Source organism: Jaculus jaculus, chromosome 17, assembly GCF_020740685.1.
Source record: "Jaculus jaculus isolate mJacJac1 chromosome 17, mJacJac1.mat.Y.cur, whole genome shotgun sequence".
NCBI lineage: Eukaryota > Metazoa > Chordata > Mammalia > Rodentia > Dipodidae > Jaculus > Jaculus jaculus.
In genome coordinates, this window is record NC_059118.1 from 10,709,572 (window position 1) to 10,725,880 (window position 16,309).

The following is a 16,309-nucleotide window of genomic DNA, read 5'->3' on the forward strand; positions in this document are numbered from 1 at the left end:
ATACATTTATCCAGACATCAGCAGATGTTACACCCCTAGGGCTCATGACCAACCCTGTTTTAAGTTTTCAGTATCAGGTATCTATTCCCTCCCATGGAGCGGGCCTCCAGTCCAGTTAGAGGGCAGTTGGTTTCCACCATGATAGATGTGCCACTATTGCACCCATTGGCTCATTTGGCCTGGCTGGACAAAGGTAAGGCTTGCAGTCCACTGTTGCCCACTCACTTTTTTTTTTGCTTGTTTGTTTGTTTTGTTTTTTCAAGGTAGGGTCTCACTCTGGTCCAGGCTGACCTGGAATTAACTCTGTCATCTCAGGGTGGCCTTGAACTCATGGCAGTCTCCTACCTCTGCCTCCCGACTGCTGGGATTAAAGGCATGCACCACCACGCCCGGCTCCACTCACTTTTTTAATAAAAGAAGTTGGAGATGTTGATCACCAGGGTTGATTCAGCTGATCTGGCTAGATAGATGAGTGAGTGTTCCCTTCCTCCCTTGCCCTCCATGTGTGTCCCTCCTGAAGCCAATCTTTGGTAAGAGTGTGTGAGTAGCTAGTCCCCTGCGAGAATCTTCACACAAGCTGTCGAGGAGGTGAAAGACAGGACCCACCCTCTGACTTCCACACCTGTCCTGTGGCACACACATACCTGTACTCAGATACATGTGAGCACATGCTAAATTTAACAAAAAGAATTATGTTGAGTGAAAAAAGCCAGACTCATATAAAAAAGAATTCTCCCGGGGCTGGAGAGATGTCTCAGGTTAACTGCACTTGTTTGCAAAGCCTTTTGATCTGGGTTAGATTCTGCAGTACTCATATAAAGCCACATGCACAAAGTGGTGCATGCATCTGGAGTTTGCAGTGGCAGGAGGCCCTGGCATGCCCATATGAATTTCTATCATTCCCTCTCTCTCTCTCCTTGCAAAAAGTTGAAAAGTAGAATTCTCTTATTTATATGAAAAGAAATCAGAAGTGGCTGAGGATGGGTGGCAGCTAGAAAGGTTGATGTGGGAACATCCTGGATGATCATTAAAGGTAGTAGTATGCGCACAACTGTCAGGCTCATCATGTCAGTTAGGTAAGATTGTGTGTGTGGGGGGGTGGTTTTTAATGTGAGTCAAGTATTCTTCAGAAAACATATGGGTGACTTCCTTAATACCTCATGTATTCTCTCTTTTGTCCATTCCTGTCGGTCAGAAATGTCAGTTCTGCAGAATTAGGGACCAAACTGGTCTTTGGTTTTCAGTTAACATTTATGTACTTAAATGTCCAGGCTTATTAATTCTGAGGTGAAAAGTTATTTGAGAGCCAGAGAGATGACTCAGCAATTAAGACACTTGCCTGCAAAGCCTAACAACCTGGGTTTGATTCTTTCTCCAGGACCCATGTAAAGGCAGGTGCACAAAGTGGTGCATGTGTCTGGAGTTCATTTGCAGTGGCTGGAAGCCCTGGCACACCCATTCTCTGTCTCTTCTCACAGGATTTTTTATTTAGTGTGTTTATATAATTTCTAGGTCTTTCTGTCAGAGAATTCACAAAAGGCATCTGTTTAAGTGTTAAAGTAATCCTGCTCTGCCTATAATTTTTAGATAACATGATACTATGTATGAAACCCATTATTCAAAAACCAGACGGCTGAGCTGGAGAGATGGCTGAGAGGTTAAGGCACTTGCCTGTGAAACCTCAGGATTCATGTTCAACTCTCCAGGTCCCAGGTCCCACGTAAGCCAGGTGCATAAGGTGATGCAAGCATGCAAGATTGCACATACTCACAAGGTGGCACATGCATCTAGAATTTGATTGAAGTAGCTGGAAGCCCTGGTGTACCAATTCTCTTTCTCTCATGAAAAAAATAGAAAAAAAGAGACTGCTATGGGTAAATGGGGTTTATTTTCTTTAAGCAAAAGCAAATGAAAAGTAAATAATAATCTTATTCCTCTTAATCTCTTCTTGCCATTGTCTTTAATTTTATGCTGCTTAGAGAGGTGAGGCCAGATTGGTTTACCTTTTTCATTTCAAAGCTCTTACAATGTGAGAAGCAGCCAGGTAATTATATCACATTTTGCCCACCCAATACTGTCTTGTTTATTTCTTTTCCCATGGAAATACTGACTTTTAAGAAATACTAAAATTTGAAAACTAAGTGTTGCAAGTATTTCCCAGAACTGAGCCAGCGGTTTCTCCTCCCCAGAGTTGCAGTTTCTCCGAAACCACCAAAGAAGGTAAAATTGCTCAGCAGGTGTTTGAGCGGGGGTGGGGGGCGAGTCTGATTTATCTTCAGGTAGATGCCACCTTTGATGACTTACATTGGGAGCTTTTTAAAAACCAGTTTGTAGATTCTGCCACATTTTGATTCATGCTTTTCTAGTAAGGGATTTTTATCTGGCTCTCAGAGACTCTCATCCAGAAAGGTTAAATCTCTGTCCTTGCCTCTGTTTTCAGCGTGGGTTTGCATTGCCAGCTGCTGGTGTGCCACCTTCTGCAAAACATAACTAGCCGGGAGGGTGGAAGAAATGATTCCTTTTGCATATTGGCTTGCACTGCACAGTCCGGTCTTCGTTACTCTTTTTACTGTGCCTGACCTTCTTGGTTGCAAAACAGTGTGGTAATTACTAGGCTCCCTGACCGGCCTCTTTGCCTCTTACTCCAAACCATCCCCGGCTCAGCATCAGGAACATGAAGTGACACTTCCTGCCATCTTGTTCTAGGGCATGGGAACTTGCAGTATTTAGGAGTGCTAGAATTTGATGTTAGCTTCCTTGAAAGTCCCATTTCTAATCTCATCATTACCCCTAAGGGTACTTGTATAAAACTCACGAAAAGACAACAGCATGATTAGGGCAAACTATTAGATATGCTAGATAGAATAAACTTGGTATTTTAAGAAAATTAATCATAGACTCACTGCCTTTTGATATCTATATTTTGTTCTGGTTTAAGAATCTGTCAGATACTGTTATGCTTTGAATCGAAACCTAAGTTGATTGGGGAAATGACAGTTTTTTTTTCTTTTTTTTCTTTTTTGATTTTTTTTTTGTCTATTTTTTATTTATTTATTTGAGAGCGACAGACACAGAGAGAAGACAGATAGAGGGAGAGAGAGAGAATGGGCGCGCCAGGGCTTCCAGCCTCTGCAAACGAACTCCAGATGCGTGCGCCCCCTTGTGCATCTGGCTAACGTGGGACCTGGGGAACCGAGCCTCGAACCGGGGTCGTTAGGCTTCACAGGCAAGCGCTTAACCGCTAAGCCATCTCTCCAGCCCAGACAGTTTTTTTTTTCTTGTTGAGGTCTGTTACCTATGCATATTTTTGTTGGCTCTGTAGCCAGGAGTGTGTTTATGACGTAAAGGAGACTAAGGTTATCCCCAAGTAACCTGTGATAATGGTAGCATTTTAAGTAGCAGCTTGAACTGGGAGAGGATAAATAATGAACTCCATTATAGAGCATATTGAGCGCAAGGGGCCCGTGGAGCCGCATCTAATAGGCCGTTCGATATATGGATTTAGAATAGAGTTCAGGAAGTGGCAAGGGAAGGAGAAGAGAGGATGGAAAACTAAATCTGTGTTTAGTACTTGAAGGTCTGTCCCTCCCTGTGATTTAGGGGCACAGATAGTGTTCAGATTCTCAGCTACTTCCTCCCTGGTTCTCTTAAAACTGAGCCAGCTGGGTTAAGCAGCTCCACACCTCAGGTGCCAGCTCCCAGGAGTCTGGGGTATTAAGGTCAAAGCCAGTCTGGGCTAAAAACATAAAAACTCTGAGGTCCAGTCGTACTGATTCTTGTTTCCACGGTGTTCAGGAGGGAGTGCACCACTCATCTGTCCACACCTGGTCCTTCTGTGTAAAGCCCGCCAGGGCTGCAGAGGTCACAATGTTGGTGTGGCACTCTTTCTGCTAAAAAGGTCCTGTGTGTCCTGAGACTGAAGTTTTGTGTGCATTACTCTAGAAAGTATTAATATCTTGAGATAAAGAAAGTTGGTATTAAGACTATCCTTCTAATTCTAAAGGATTGAAATAGAACAGGGGATTCAGAAGCTGCAATCATTTTTCTTTAAAGTGGGCAGAGATCTGTTTCAGAGTTAGAAATACATTGCCGAACGAACCTTGAAGTGTACCTCATTTAGAAAGTTTGGTGTTCAGATGGTCTCCCTTGGGACAGAGCCAAACTTTCATATATATTAGTGATAGCTTTTCACACACACACTTAGAAGCATGTGCGCACATACATATTAGGTATATGAGAAGTATGTTAACATTTCTGCAATTACTTAGTTAATAGATTTTCTAATAGAGCTGATTGTGGTTAAATGGTTATTTAGGAGGGAATGTAAAGTCTGAAATCAGAAAAGAAGATCTCTATAAAGCCATTGTCTATTTTTCTTTCTTTCGGCAAGGCTTTTTCTTCTGCAGCTTTTGCTGCTGTGTATGAAGTGGCCAGTTGTTTCCCTTAGGGAAGATCTAGAGTAAGGCCTAGAGAGAAACACTCTGAGAACATGTCTTTGCGTTGGGGATGGTGAGCATTTATGAGGGTGTGGACTATCCTTTAAAAAAAATATCTTTATTTTGCCCAGGGCCTCCAGCCACTGCAAATGAACTCCAGATACTATCTTGTGCATCTGGCCTGTGTGGGTCCTGGGGAATTGAACCTGAGTCCTTTGATTTTGCAGGCAAACACATTAACTGCTAAGCCATCTCTCCAGCCCTGGATTATACTTTTATAGTCCATGATAGTGCTTGTGTAATTAAGAATCAAAGCCAGTGGGGTTGAGGAGATAGATCACTTGGTAAAGTGCTTGTCTTGTCTGCAAGCATGAAAACCTGAGTTCAGTCCCTAGAACCCACATAAAAATTAAAGCTGGGTGTGGTAACATGGCCTTGTAATTCCAGTGCTGGTGAGTGAAGACCCGGCACCTCCCTGGGGCTCTCTGCAAGCTAGACTAGCCGGAGAGGGTGTGGGTCTCAACACAAGGTATATAGCACCTCAGCAGTGACCGCCAAGGTAGTTGTCCTCTGGCGTATGTGTGTATGTATGTATGTATGTGTATATGTATGTATGTATGTGTGTGTGTGTGTGTATTATATACACACACACACATGCACACACACACTCTCTCTCTTTCCCTGTCTCTCCCCCTACCTCACACACAAGACAAACAGCCAAACATAGCTACAAATGACTGTCCTTTGACAAATTTAAAAAATTTTTTCTTCATAAAGAAAGAATGTGGGGCTGGAGAGATGGCTTAGTGGTTAAGCGCTTGCCTGTGAAGCCTAAGGACCCCAGTTCGAGGCTCGGTTCCCCAGGTCCCACGTTAGCCAGATGCACAAGGGGGCGCACGCGTCTGGAGTTCGTTTGCAGAGGCTGGAAACCCTGGCGCGCCCATTCTCTCTCTCTCCCTCTATCTGTCTTTCTCTCTGTGTCTGTCACTCTCAAATAAATAAATAAATAAATAATGAACAAAAAATATTAAAAAAAAGAAAGAAAGAATGTGCCAGGCATGGTGGTACATGTCTTTAATCCAAGCACTCAGGAGCCGGAGGTAGGAGGATCTCTGAGTTCGAGGCCAGCCTGGGCCAGAGTGAGACCCTATCTAGGGAAAAAATTAAATAGATGAATAAATAAAAAGAAAGAACAGCTTGAGAAATCAAAACAAATCTCGTGTGGATTTTATTTCTGAAATGTGGATATATGAATAATTTCCTCACTTGTCAGTAACAATCTGTAAAGATTTAGAAAGAAGCTGGACTTAAAGTCAGATGTGATTTTTAAATTCCATAAGAGAGAGAATTACACTTAAAACTCACATGGGGCGGAGAATGAACTGTTAAACTTTATATAACTTGGGTAGGGCTGAGGAGGTGGCACAGTGGTTAAAGATGCCTGCTTGCAAACCCTACAGGCTGAAGTTCAGTTCCCCAGTACTTATGTAAAGCCAGACATAAAAAGTGGTGCATGTACCTGGCATTTGTTTATAGTGGCAAGAGGCCCTGGAATGCTCATACATACTTGCATGCACACAAATAAATAATATTAAAAAGAATTTGTTTAAACTGGGCTGGTGAAATGGCTCAGCAGTTAAGGCACTTGACTGCAAATCCTAATGACCCAGGTTCTATTTCCCCAGTACCTGTGTAAAGCCAGATGCACATGTCTGGAATTTGTTTGCAGTTGCTAGAGGCCCTGGCACACCCATTCTCTGTCTCTCTTATATTTCTCTCTGCTTGCAAACAAATAATTTGTTTAAAAAAAAAAACTTGATTACTGAAGTGATAATAATGTAAGATATATGACTTGGAAGACGTTGCATTAGTTGAAAAGCGACATACCTTTTACCTTGCCTGCCTGGCTGGCTGGCCCTCTACCTTCTCCTCTTTGTTTCAGTGTGTGTTGTGTTGGTAGTGGTAAGTTCCAGGAAAGCAGATTTGTCTCTTTCAGTGTTCTATTCCTGATGCTTCACAGAAACTTCATGCACATCAGTTGTTAAGAGATTTTGAAAATAAATATTATTTTGTGACAGTGAAAAACAAGCGAGTGCCATGTACAGAACCTGCCTGTAGAGGGCACATGCTATCGTGAGCCCTCACTCGGAGCCTGTGTGTCAAGGTACTTGATAGCCAGTAAGTTTCTCACCTTAAATAAAACAGGTCAGAACCCTGGGATGGTGCAAAGCTTTACTGGACCATGCAGTACTCAGCGTGCCTCGTCCGCTCTCTCCTTTCCCTTCCCCGCCTCTCCTGCCACGGAGCCTGCTGGCCTGAGCCCCACTGCTCACGTTACAGACTTGTCGCCACACCTGGCCTGCCCTTTCTGCCTTCCGTCACCATCATTGGTCACGGCTGCCTTTCTCTTGCTTAGTAATTTTTCCTTGTCCTTGATTCTGTATGGAGATGTGATCTACAACCTGAAGTAGGCTTCTGCTGTCACTCGGGTGTAAAAGTTCAGTGTGAACTCAGCACACTTGCATGTGAGATGTGTCTGGCTCATCTTCCCTATATTTGCCCTGCTTTTGCATGCTGGAAGATTTGGAGTACCCCCCCCCATTGTTGCTGCTGCTGTTGTTGTTTTTTCTTTTTTGATTGCTTACTGTTCTGAGGCTATTTTAGCTTTTTCATTATTTTTCCTAATCACTACCATCAACCTCTGCTGGGGTGTTTACTGTGTTCATCTCAAAGTGTGTTGATCTTGGGGCTGTGCAACAAGAGGATGCAGAAATGAATCAAGGAAGGACTGTTGCTGGTTCTCACAATGCAGAGAAATGCCATGCTAATGTTACTCAAGCAGAAGATGTGATTGATCAGTGAATTCCGTTTTAATTTGCTGTAATAGAGAAAGGGTAGTTGTGTGGTCAGTCTGAATGCCTGCTATATTTGCTTTGGATTGACTAGATTTGAAGTTACTACTGAAGTGTCCTGGAATATGCGTAGAAGAAAACTCACACTATACTTGAACCTGTTACAGATTTGTAATATTATAAGTTTAGATTAAGGTACTTTCTGATTAATATAGCAACAAGGAATGGAGACAATTATTATTTAGTCACTTGGCCTTGAGCCAGATTTTTCTCTCAAACTCCAAGTAAACTTCTGTATCACTTAATCGAGCAATATCATTGAACACCAAGAAAACCTTATTTAAAAAGAATTTTGGCGGGCTGCAGAGCTGGTTATGGCATTTGCCTGCAAAGCCAAAGATCCCAGTTCAATTCTCCAGGACCAACATCAGCCCAAGGGAGTGCATGCCCTTAAGCTTGTTGGAAGTGGCTGGAGGCCCTGGCGTGCCCAGTCTCTCCCTCCCTCCCTCCCTCTTTCTCTCTCTCTCAAATAAATAAATAAAGTATATTTTCTTTAAAAAAGAATTTACAAGTTCAAAGTTCTTCAAATTTTTAAAAGTTTGAAATTAAGTTCCTTTTGTCTCTCTCTAGTCATGAAAATTTCATTGAAAAAGTTTCTCCTTGAGCTGGGAATCCAGTACCAATTCTATTTTGGAACATAATAGTATACATCTTAAGTAATTGTTTCCCTATGAATAAATTGATATTCACCTATATTTGGTAATGTATATGTATACTTGTATCTGTAATAGAAAAATTGGCAGTTTCAAGGGTTGATAAAGAAATAGAATGAGCTGGGGGAAGATAACTCTTTCCTATAAATAGAGCTCTGTTTTTAAGATTTTAATTTGCAAGCAGAGAGAGAGAGAGATTGAGTGTGTGTGTGTGTGTGTGTGCTCCAGGGCCTCTTGCTGCTACAGACACCAGGTGCATGCTCCACTTTGTGCATCTGGCTTTACATGGGTACTGGGGAATCAAACCCCAGACCAGCAGGCTTTGCAAGCAAGTGTCTTCAACTGCTGAGCAATCTCCCCAGCATCTCCTAGAAATAGAGCTTTAAGAAGCTTCTTTTATCAGAATCTTTGAGAAACCACTTTCTTTGGAGCATCAGAATATTTTATTGTTCAGATTTAAGATGAAAAGAATCTAGTAATAAATCATAAGATTTATAGTTACAGAATCAGTATAAAAATAACAGATTACTGTAGATGTGCAAAACAAGTCTTGTTTTTTAAAATGAAGATAGCGCTAAAGCTGGGATTTAATCTACGCAAAGATGTTCAAATCTGTCAGGTAAAATTCTACGCTGGAGAGACATTGGAGAAGACCTAAACACTTGGAGATAAGTTGTGTAACAAACCTGAGGCTGGAGGATTGCTACTACCTAGGGAGTGCTAACTTAGTAGTCAGAACTACATAGCAAGATCAAGACTCAAGAAAAAGGAAAAAAATAATGTGGAGGAGCAAAGGGACAAAAATCCACCACCAAAAATACTTTCCTAGATATAAAGATTTAATGTATAGCTGAAGCAATAATGAGTTTCAGATTTATTGCTGGCCTAAGTGGGGAAACAACTCTGTTAGCCATGAAGGAACGGTTAGTTTTGTGGTGTTGGTGTAGGGAAGGGCTTTTGTCTTCCCTTTCCCTTTTTGAACAAAAGCACTAGCCCTGTGGGGAGCGTGATGCAGGTTTGTCAGCCAAGAATTTCCATTTCTTAAAATGTACCGTGGAAGGGTTGAGGAGATGGCTCATTGCCAGCCATGCAAGCAGGAGCGACTGAGTTTGAGTCCTCCAAACCCACGTAAAAGCCAGGCGCAGTGGCAGGTGTCTTAATTGCAGGGCACCTGTGGTGAGATGGGAGGCAGAGGCAAGAGACTCCCCCAGAAGCTGGCAGGCCCCCTAGCCCAGTGAATGCAGCATGAAGGCGAGACCCTGTCCCGAACAAGGTGAAAGGCAAGAACCAGCACCTGAAGTTGCCTTGACCTCCATACAATGTGGCTCGTGTGTGTGTGTGTGTGTGTGTGTGTGTGTGTGTACACGTGTTGAAAAGAGTGAGGAGAAGCCACAGCCTTAAGAGTTTGCCACTGTAAAACAAGGAATAGCGCCCGAGGGAAAGAACTACAGCCCAGGGTGAAGGACTAACCCTAAGACACTTCCTTAGCTGCTTTGCTTCCAGCATCTACTGGTCTCCTAACCTCAGGCTGAGTACTTGAACTGTTGCCTTTGCTGTTTGGCTTTTCCAGTCCCTTAACTAGGTGTGTGTGGAAGGCAGGGCCCCCTGGAGTGCACCTTCTACCTTGTTTGAGGCACGTGTCTTGCTTACTGCTGCAGAGACCAGGCCAGCTAGCCCATGGGCTTCCATTGTCCATTGCTGTAGGCATCATGGGATTGTATGCGCTGTGCTGCTTGGCCTTATGTAGGTTCTGGGGATCCGAATTCTGGCCCCAGGCTTGCACACCAGGCACTTTAATCGCTGAGCCATGTGTGCAGCCTAGAATGTATGACTTTCAGTTGGGCTCTGTGATTAGTGTGTGGACTGCCTCCCTGGGAAGGCCCTCCCCTCCTTCCTTCCACTGCCGACAGCTCGGAATCACTGCTTGCCAAAGGAGCGGAAGGACCTCTCTGTTTCTTTTTGGATCTCTTAATTCTTAATACTTCATTATGTCATAATTTGCTCTGCATTTTTGTCTTTTACACTACTTAACCCATCTGTGATTTTTTATTTGGACCATCATGATCTTACTTTAAAACTTCTGTGGGTCTTTCATAGTGTCTATTACTGACAGTAGCAGTAGCCTCCGAGTGCCTCTGTGGCACTGTGTTGTTACCCGTAGCCACCTTATGATGATGGTTCTGCATGACACATGAAAATTAGGCACAGAGAACAGGAGTGATTCTCAGCCAAAGTCACAAAGTCACATGGCACCACCATGGCGCTGCCGCGCGGTGTGGTTCTACAGCTGTGTTCTCTCTCTGGACACTTCCTCTTAGGCTACTCTGGCCCCTTCTGCGTCTTCTGTGTGCCGCACATGTTCTTCTGTTGCAGCTGCATGTGGCCCTGGCACCAACAGTGCCAACCTCCCACTGGCGGTGGTGGGGGGGTGGTGATCCCTTTGCCTAATTTTTTTCTACTGCCATTTCCCTGACGGTTGCAGTGGATGATCTGTTGCGTCTGCACCATAGCTGCTTGCGCCGAACTTGGACTGTCCCTGAAACCACACTCTGTGGTTCACATTTGTCTTCTGCTTGGATTTTGGGTTGCATTAATTATAACTTCCTTTTAAAGCCATACTATATGTTCTTCCCCCAGTGCATATGTGATAGGGGTTCGAATCAGGGCCTTAGGGCTGCTCAGCAGGGACTGTTCACCTCAACCCTGCATTGTTGCCTACTGGTGCTTTGATGGGTTAGTCTCTTATTTTTGAAGTATTACTATGCTTCATGTCTCTCTGTTTTTGCTTTTGTGACTCCCTTGTCCATGTTGATGCTGTCTCCTGTTAGTGGCTCTAAATCTTTTGAGAGTTGTGGGCTTATTTTATTATGTGGTGGACAGTGGATCCTTACCATCCTTTTCTTTTAAATTAGAGCCCTCTGCCCTGGACCCAGATGATGGCCAGATGTTAACTTAAGCATTTTTGGCTGCTGCTGTATGGATTTAAGGGTTACTGGTGGTGGTTTCAGTTACAGCACATGCATAAAAATAGTTCTTAAATATTGTTAGATCATTTTTTGTTAGCTCAGGATTTGAGAAAAAAAATGCTGTTTGTGTATATCTATTTGTGTAGCCACAGAATTGAATATAAAGAAAGGTATTTCTGGTAAGCAGTTTTATAATATTTCTTTTTCTCTTTTCTCCAGGTTTAACTATAGATCAACACATCATCTTGCATCTCATGGGTTCTATGAATTTTTAAATTGGTTTGATGAAAGAGCGTGGTACCCACTAGGAAGAATAGTAGGTGGTACTGTAAGTATATTAGCAGTTATTTATGCAAGTTGTAAAATTTTATAGTTGTTTGAGTAAATCATTAATTGTTAAGGGGTGAAGTTTCTTAAGAGCTTCCGATGGTTCATGACTACGTTTTCTGTGGCCAGTTAGCCAGTGTCGTCTTGATGCCTGCCTTCATCTTATTTTGGGCTGCCCCACACTGCTAGCTCCGCTTCTGACGGCGACAGAGGCTGGGCTTGGGGATCTGTTGTCACAGAGTGACTTAAGTTTACGTTGTGTATTTTTGTTTTACTTTGTAATAACTTGGGATTTTTTTTTCCTTAAAACTTTTTGATAGGAAATAGAAATTTAGAATAATCAGATAATTTTAAAATTTCAGGCCTCAAATGTCTTAAGTTATTCTACATAGTTGAATATTGATTAAAGTTCAAGTAGTGTGAAGTCCAGAAAGATGACATATGGGAAGGTTTTTAGGATTTGGTGTGTGAGGAGAATTTTGTAAAGAAGATGAAGGAGAAAGAAGGAAGCTTCTGGTGAAAGCGGAATGCTTGACAGTTTTTTCTTGATCGGTTCTCATTGAGTGTTTCTTATCCACAAACTACTTCCCCTCTGTTTATCTCTCTTTCTAAAGTTTTATTAATTTAAATTTTCGTCTTCTGTTTCCTTGATTGTGTCGACGTTCTTTCCTGACTTTCTGAGTTGCTCAGTTTTCTTCAGCCGTCTCTCACCTTTAGTGACGCCCTTGAGAGCCCTAGGCGCTGTGCCCTGTGCCGCCCGCGCCAGCTTCGGTTGTAGTGTGCGCGCTGCCTTCCCTTTTCATGACTGATTCTGGAGTCATCGGCAAGGCTCTGCATGTAGCCCACAGTGACCTGGAACTCAGCTGTCTTCCAGCTTCAGCCTTGGAAGTACTGGTATTACAGGCTTGAGCCTCCCTGCCCTAGCTAGAATTGTATTTAACCTTTACACACGAGAGGATGTGTAGTGAGAGAGCAAATTAAGTCTCTCGTCTAGCCCTTTAACGTACGTTGAGGCTTGATTGTGGCCGAGAGCACATCCTACCTAGTTCAGTACATGCTGCCTCTGTGTTTAAGAAGAGCAGCAAGGGTTTTAGTCTGAAGGATCCTGCAAATAGAGATGAAGGCACCTTAGGGTGGTTGTGGTGGTCTCTGGTGTTAATTAGGGTGTGAAATCTAGTGGACATGCATATAACTGTCACTTATAGTTCTGATTGTACTAATCGTGTCTGGAAGGTATTTGTATTGTTAACTGTATGGTTTTGTTTCCTTGTGTGTTACAACTGTGTAGTTTTGAATTTTGTCTTCAGTGGGGACCTGTACTCTCAGAGACTTCCTATGTCTTGGAATTTGGAACCATCCCTGTAATAACCTTTCTTCTCATTTGTCTTTGTTGGGACCTTGAGACTTTCCCTGGTTTTAGGACAGTTTTTAGAGGTTATTTCTTAACTTGAGGGACTTTGAGACTCACGTTCACATCTCCTCTGCTTTTTCCTACTTAAGACAGAAGGCACACGTAAGCTGTCTAATCCCTGTGTCGGGTAGAAACTGCCCAACTTCCAGGACTGTGGCATGTTCACACCTGATTTAGTGGGGTCTTTTTCTTCTCCTCTTTTGTGGTTCTCACAGCATCAGCACCTACTTTATATTTCCTCATTGCTTAACGTCTGCAAAAGTACTTTTGTGTTCTGTTTGGTTTCTGTCATTGAGGTTGAACCTACCTTTCTGCTTGTTACTGAGTGCATTTGCTTGCTTTCGGTTTTTCGTCCAGTTCTTCTCTGTGTCTTGATTGTTTTCTTGTATGTCAGCTCAGCCTGCCATTTTACACTTCTTTCAGTATTGCTGACAGAATCACAGTCTGACCTTGTAGTGAATGTCCTGTCCCCTTCGCTCGCTCCTGCTCTTCTGTGCAGTGGTGGCTGTTGTCACCCAGTGTCTCAGTGTCCTTCTGCAGTTTCTAGTGTGAGGTTGAACAGGGAGAAACAGGATGAGTACTATGTCATGGGTGTAAGTAGACAGCCAGGAAATAAAGTGATTGTGACATGAGCTTTGCGGCTTCAGTTACAGAGAGAAAACAATTCTTTTAGGACTCAGCTGAGATGCAGATAGAAATGCACATCTTTTAATCACTGAGGAATGGCTCAAAACCTTGGTGCTGATGCTGCTTGTAGAATGAGAAGACATGTGACTGTTGGCTGATTGACATAAGAACTTTAAATCTTTTAGGAGTCATAAAAGATTATCTTCAAATTCACCAAATGACTGGTTCTTCTTAGCTAGGATTGTTTACTTTCTGAATCTTGGATTTGAAAGTAGAGGAAACTAGCTTTGTTTTGGCTCCCTTTTTCCTTTTCTATATACATAGTAAGAACCAAACTAGTATGTGTTAAAATCCTCATTTGTGTGTGTGTGTGATTTTGTTTTGTTTTGAGGCTGGGTCTCACTCTAGCTCAGGAACTCACTGTGTATAGTACCCAGACTGGCCTTGAACTCCAAGAGATCCTTCTCCTTCAGCCTCCTGAGCCTGAGGCCATAGGCCATAGCCAGTCCAGTTCCCAGTCTTGATACACAAGGCTGAGACTGTAGTGTTCAGGAATGAGGAGTAGTGAGTAGAAAGTTACCTGCTGCTGAACATTGTTAAACACTTTCAATTTTCATCATCCTTTTTTAAAATCTTTAAATATTTTTTAGAAATATTTTGTTTACTTAGAGAGAGTGGGGGACAGGTAGAGAGTGAGAAAATGGGCATACCAGGGCCTCTAGCCACTGCAAACTCCAGACACATGTACCACCTTGTGCATCCGCCTTTTATGTGGGTACTGGAGAATTGAACCTAGAGATTCAAGCATGAGTTTTTAGGCTTCGCAGGCAAGCACCTTAACTGCTAAGCCATCTCTCCAGTCTTTTATTTTTTTAATTTATTTATTTGAGAGAGAAAGAGGCAGAGAGAGAGGTCATGCCAGGGCCTCCTTTCCACTGCAGACAAACTCCAGACACATGTGCCACTTTGTGCATCTGGCTTTACATGCAAGTGCCCTTAATCACTGAGCCATCTCTTCAGGCCCCTCAGTATTCATAATTGTTACTCCATATTATGCCTGCCCTTTATTTAAAATAAACTGTCTTCCAGTAGACACTCAAAAACTATTTTGTAGTATAAAAAAAGGGCAAGCTGTTGTGAGATCTTTCTTACTTTCAAAGTTACTACAAACAATACCTAATATAAAAAGAGAGCTAGTGCTCTTATTTTCAGGTATCTTATTTTATATGTAATTAATTTTTTTTTATTTTTTTTTCTAGGTTTATCCAGGGTTGATGATAACAGCTGGCCTTATCCATTGGATTTTAAATACATTGAACATAACAGTTCATATAAGAGATGTATGTGTATTTCTTGCACCAACTTTTAGCGGCCTTACATCTATATCTACATTCCTGCTAACCAGAGAACTCTGGAACCAGGGAGCAGGACTTCTGGCTGCCTGCTTCATTGCTATCGTACCAGGGTACATCTCTCGGTCAGTGGCTGGATCCTTTGATAATGAAGGCATTGCAATTTTTGCACTTCAGTTCACGTACTACTTGTGGGTGAGTATCGCTTCCTGTTCACTGCACTGATGCCCTGCCTTTCCGCCGAGCTCCTGTAGCCCCTGTACTGGTGCAGCGCACGGAGGTCCCCGTTGCTCTGTCCACAGGACTCTCAGTAGGTAACGTCGTAAAGTTCATCCGGAAATGTGTTTTCTCTGTGTATACAGTTAGATTAATGTATAAGTTTTAATTTTCACAACAGTCCTGTTTGAATCCAATTTACAAGTGATGGTCATATCTTTTATACAAGTCATAGTTCATAAAAAAAGGGCTATTAAAAAAAATAAAACAGCCTGTGCCTGGTGCACGCCTGTAAACCTCAGCACTCAGGAAGCAGAGACAGGAGGATTGTGGATTTGAAACCAGCTGGGCCGTGTAGCAAAGCCCTGTCTCAAAAACCACACGACAACCTGAAGGTATATTTTGTGTGTGTGTTTTCAGGGCAGGAGCCAAAACTGCTTGGGAAAGTTGCTCGTGTGTTCTTGTACCGTTAGCCTGTGCCTCCTGCTTCTTTGTGACGGAATTGAGCAGAAAGTGTGCGCATGAATTTTTTCTGTGCTTGAGATGCTGGGTGAACGGCGGCATCATTTTTCTCTTGAATCATTTCCTAACTCTTGTTTAAAACTGCTTGGCTATTGCCTGCTGTTGCTGTGGCCTGGGATCCCACAGGATAATATTGGAGTGATATATCAGTAGTGTGTCTTGTGATCTTGAGTTTCCAAGAGAAGGGAGCAAAGTGCCCATGGACAGAGGAGGGCGGTGGCAAGCGGGTGGACATTGCTAGCACTGCTGTGTTATCAGAAAGACTTGAAGAATTCTTCATTTGCTGTGGCTGCCTAAAGGTTTACTAATAAACATAATATAGATGTGGCTAAATCCTGATATTACAGACTGAGAAAATGAGCTTCAATAGATGAAACATGGTAAGATAAACCATGCCACTAGACTGCTTATGCTGTTGGAGCTTAAGGGAATTGTCAGAGGAGCTGTGGCTTGTGTCAGTTAAACTTCTCTTTTTAAATAAAATCATCTGAAGCAATTAATGAAATTGTGTTTGGGTTGGAAAGTCTAGATAGCTAGGTTCATACATACATACATACATACATACATACATACATACATACTTACATATGTATGTATATATATGTGTGTGTGTGTATATGTATGTGTATGTATATATATATATATGAATGACAAAGAAAGTGGGAGAGAGAGAGAGAGAGAGAATGGGCACACCAGGACCTTCAGGTCCTGCAAATGAACTCCAGATGCATGTCCCCCCTTCTGCATCTGGTTTACGTGGGTCCTGGAGAGTCGAACCAGGATCCTCTGGCTTGGCAGGCAGACACCTTAACCGCTAAGCCATCCCTCCAGCCCTCACTCAGTTGTTTGTAATAGTCACACTGTTATATCTTAAGTATTTTGTAATG

At 42.6% G+C, this 16,309-nt stretch overlaps 1 protein-coding gene across 2 annotated transcripts in view; it reads left to right on the top strand.

Annotated features, from left to right (window-relative positions):
* The window catches only part of Stt3b (STT3 oligosaccharyltransferase complex catalytic subunit B), an 88,528-nt gene that overhangs the window by 24,585 nt on the left and 47,634 nt on the right, over positions 1-16,309 (top strand). For both annotated transcript variants that reach the window (XM_004662078.3, XM_045136642.1), the window contains exons 2-3: positions 11,187-11,295; positions 14,592-14,879. In XM_004662078.3, the coding sequence (XP_004662135.1) occupies positions 11,187-11,295; positions 14,592-14,879 (397 nt within the window). The remainder of the gene's footprint in view (positions 1-11,186; positions 11,296-14,591; positions 14,880-16,309) is intronic.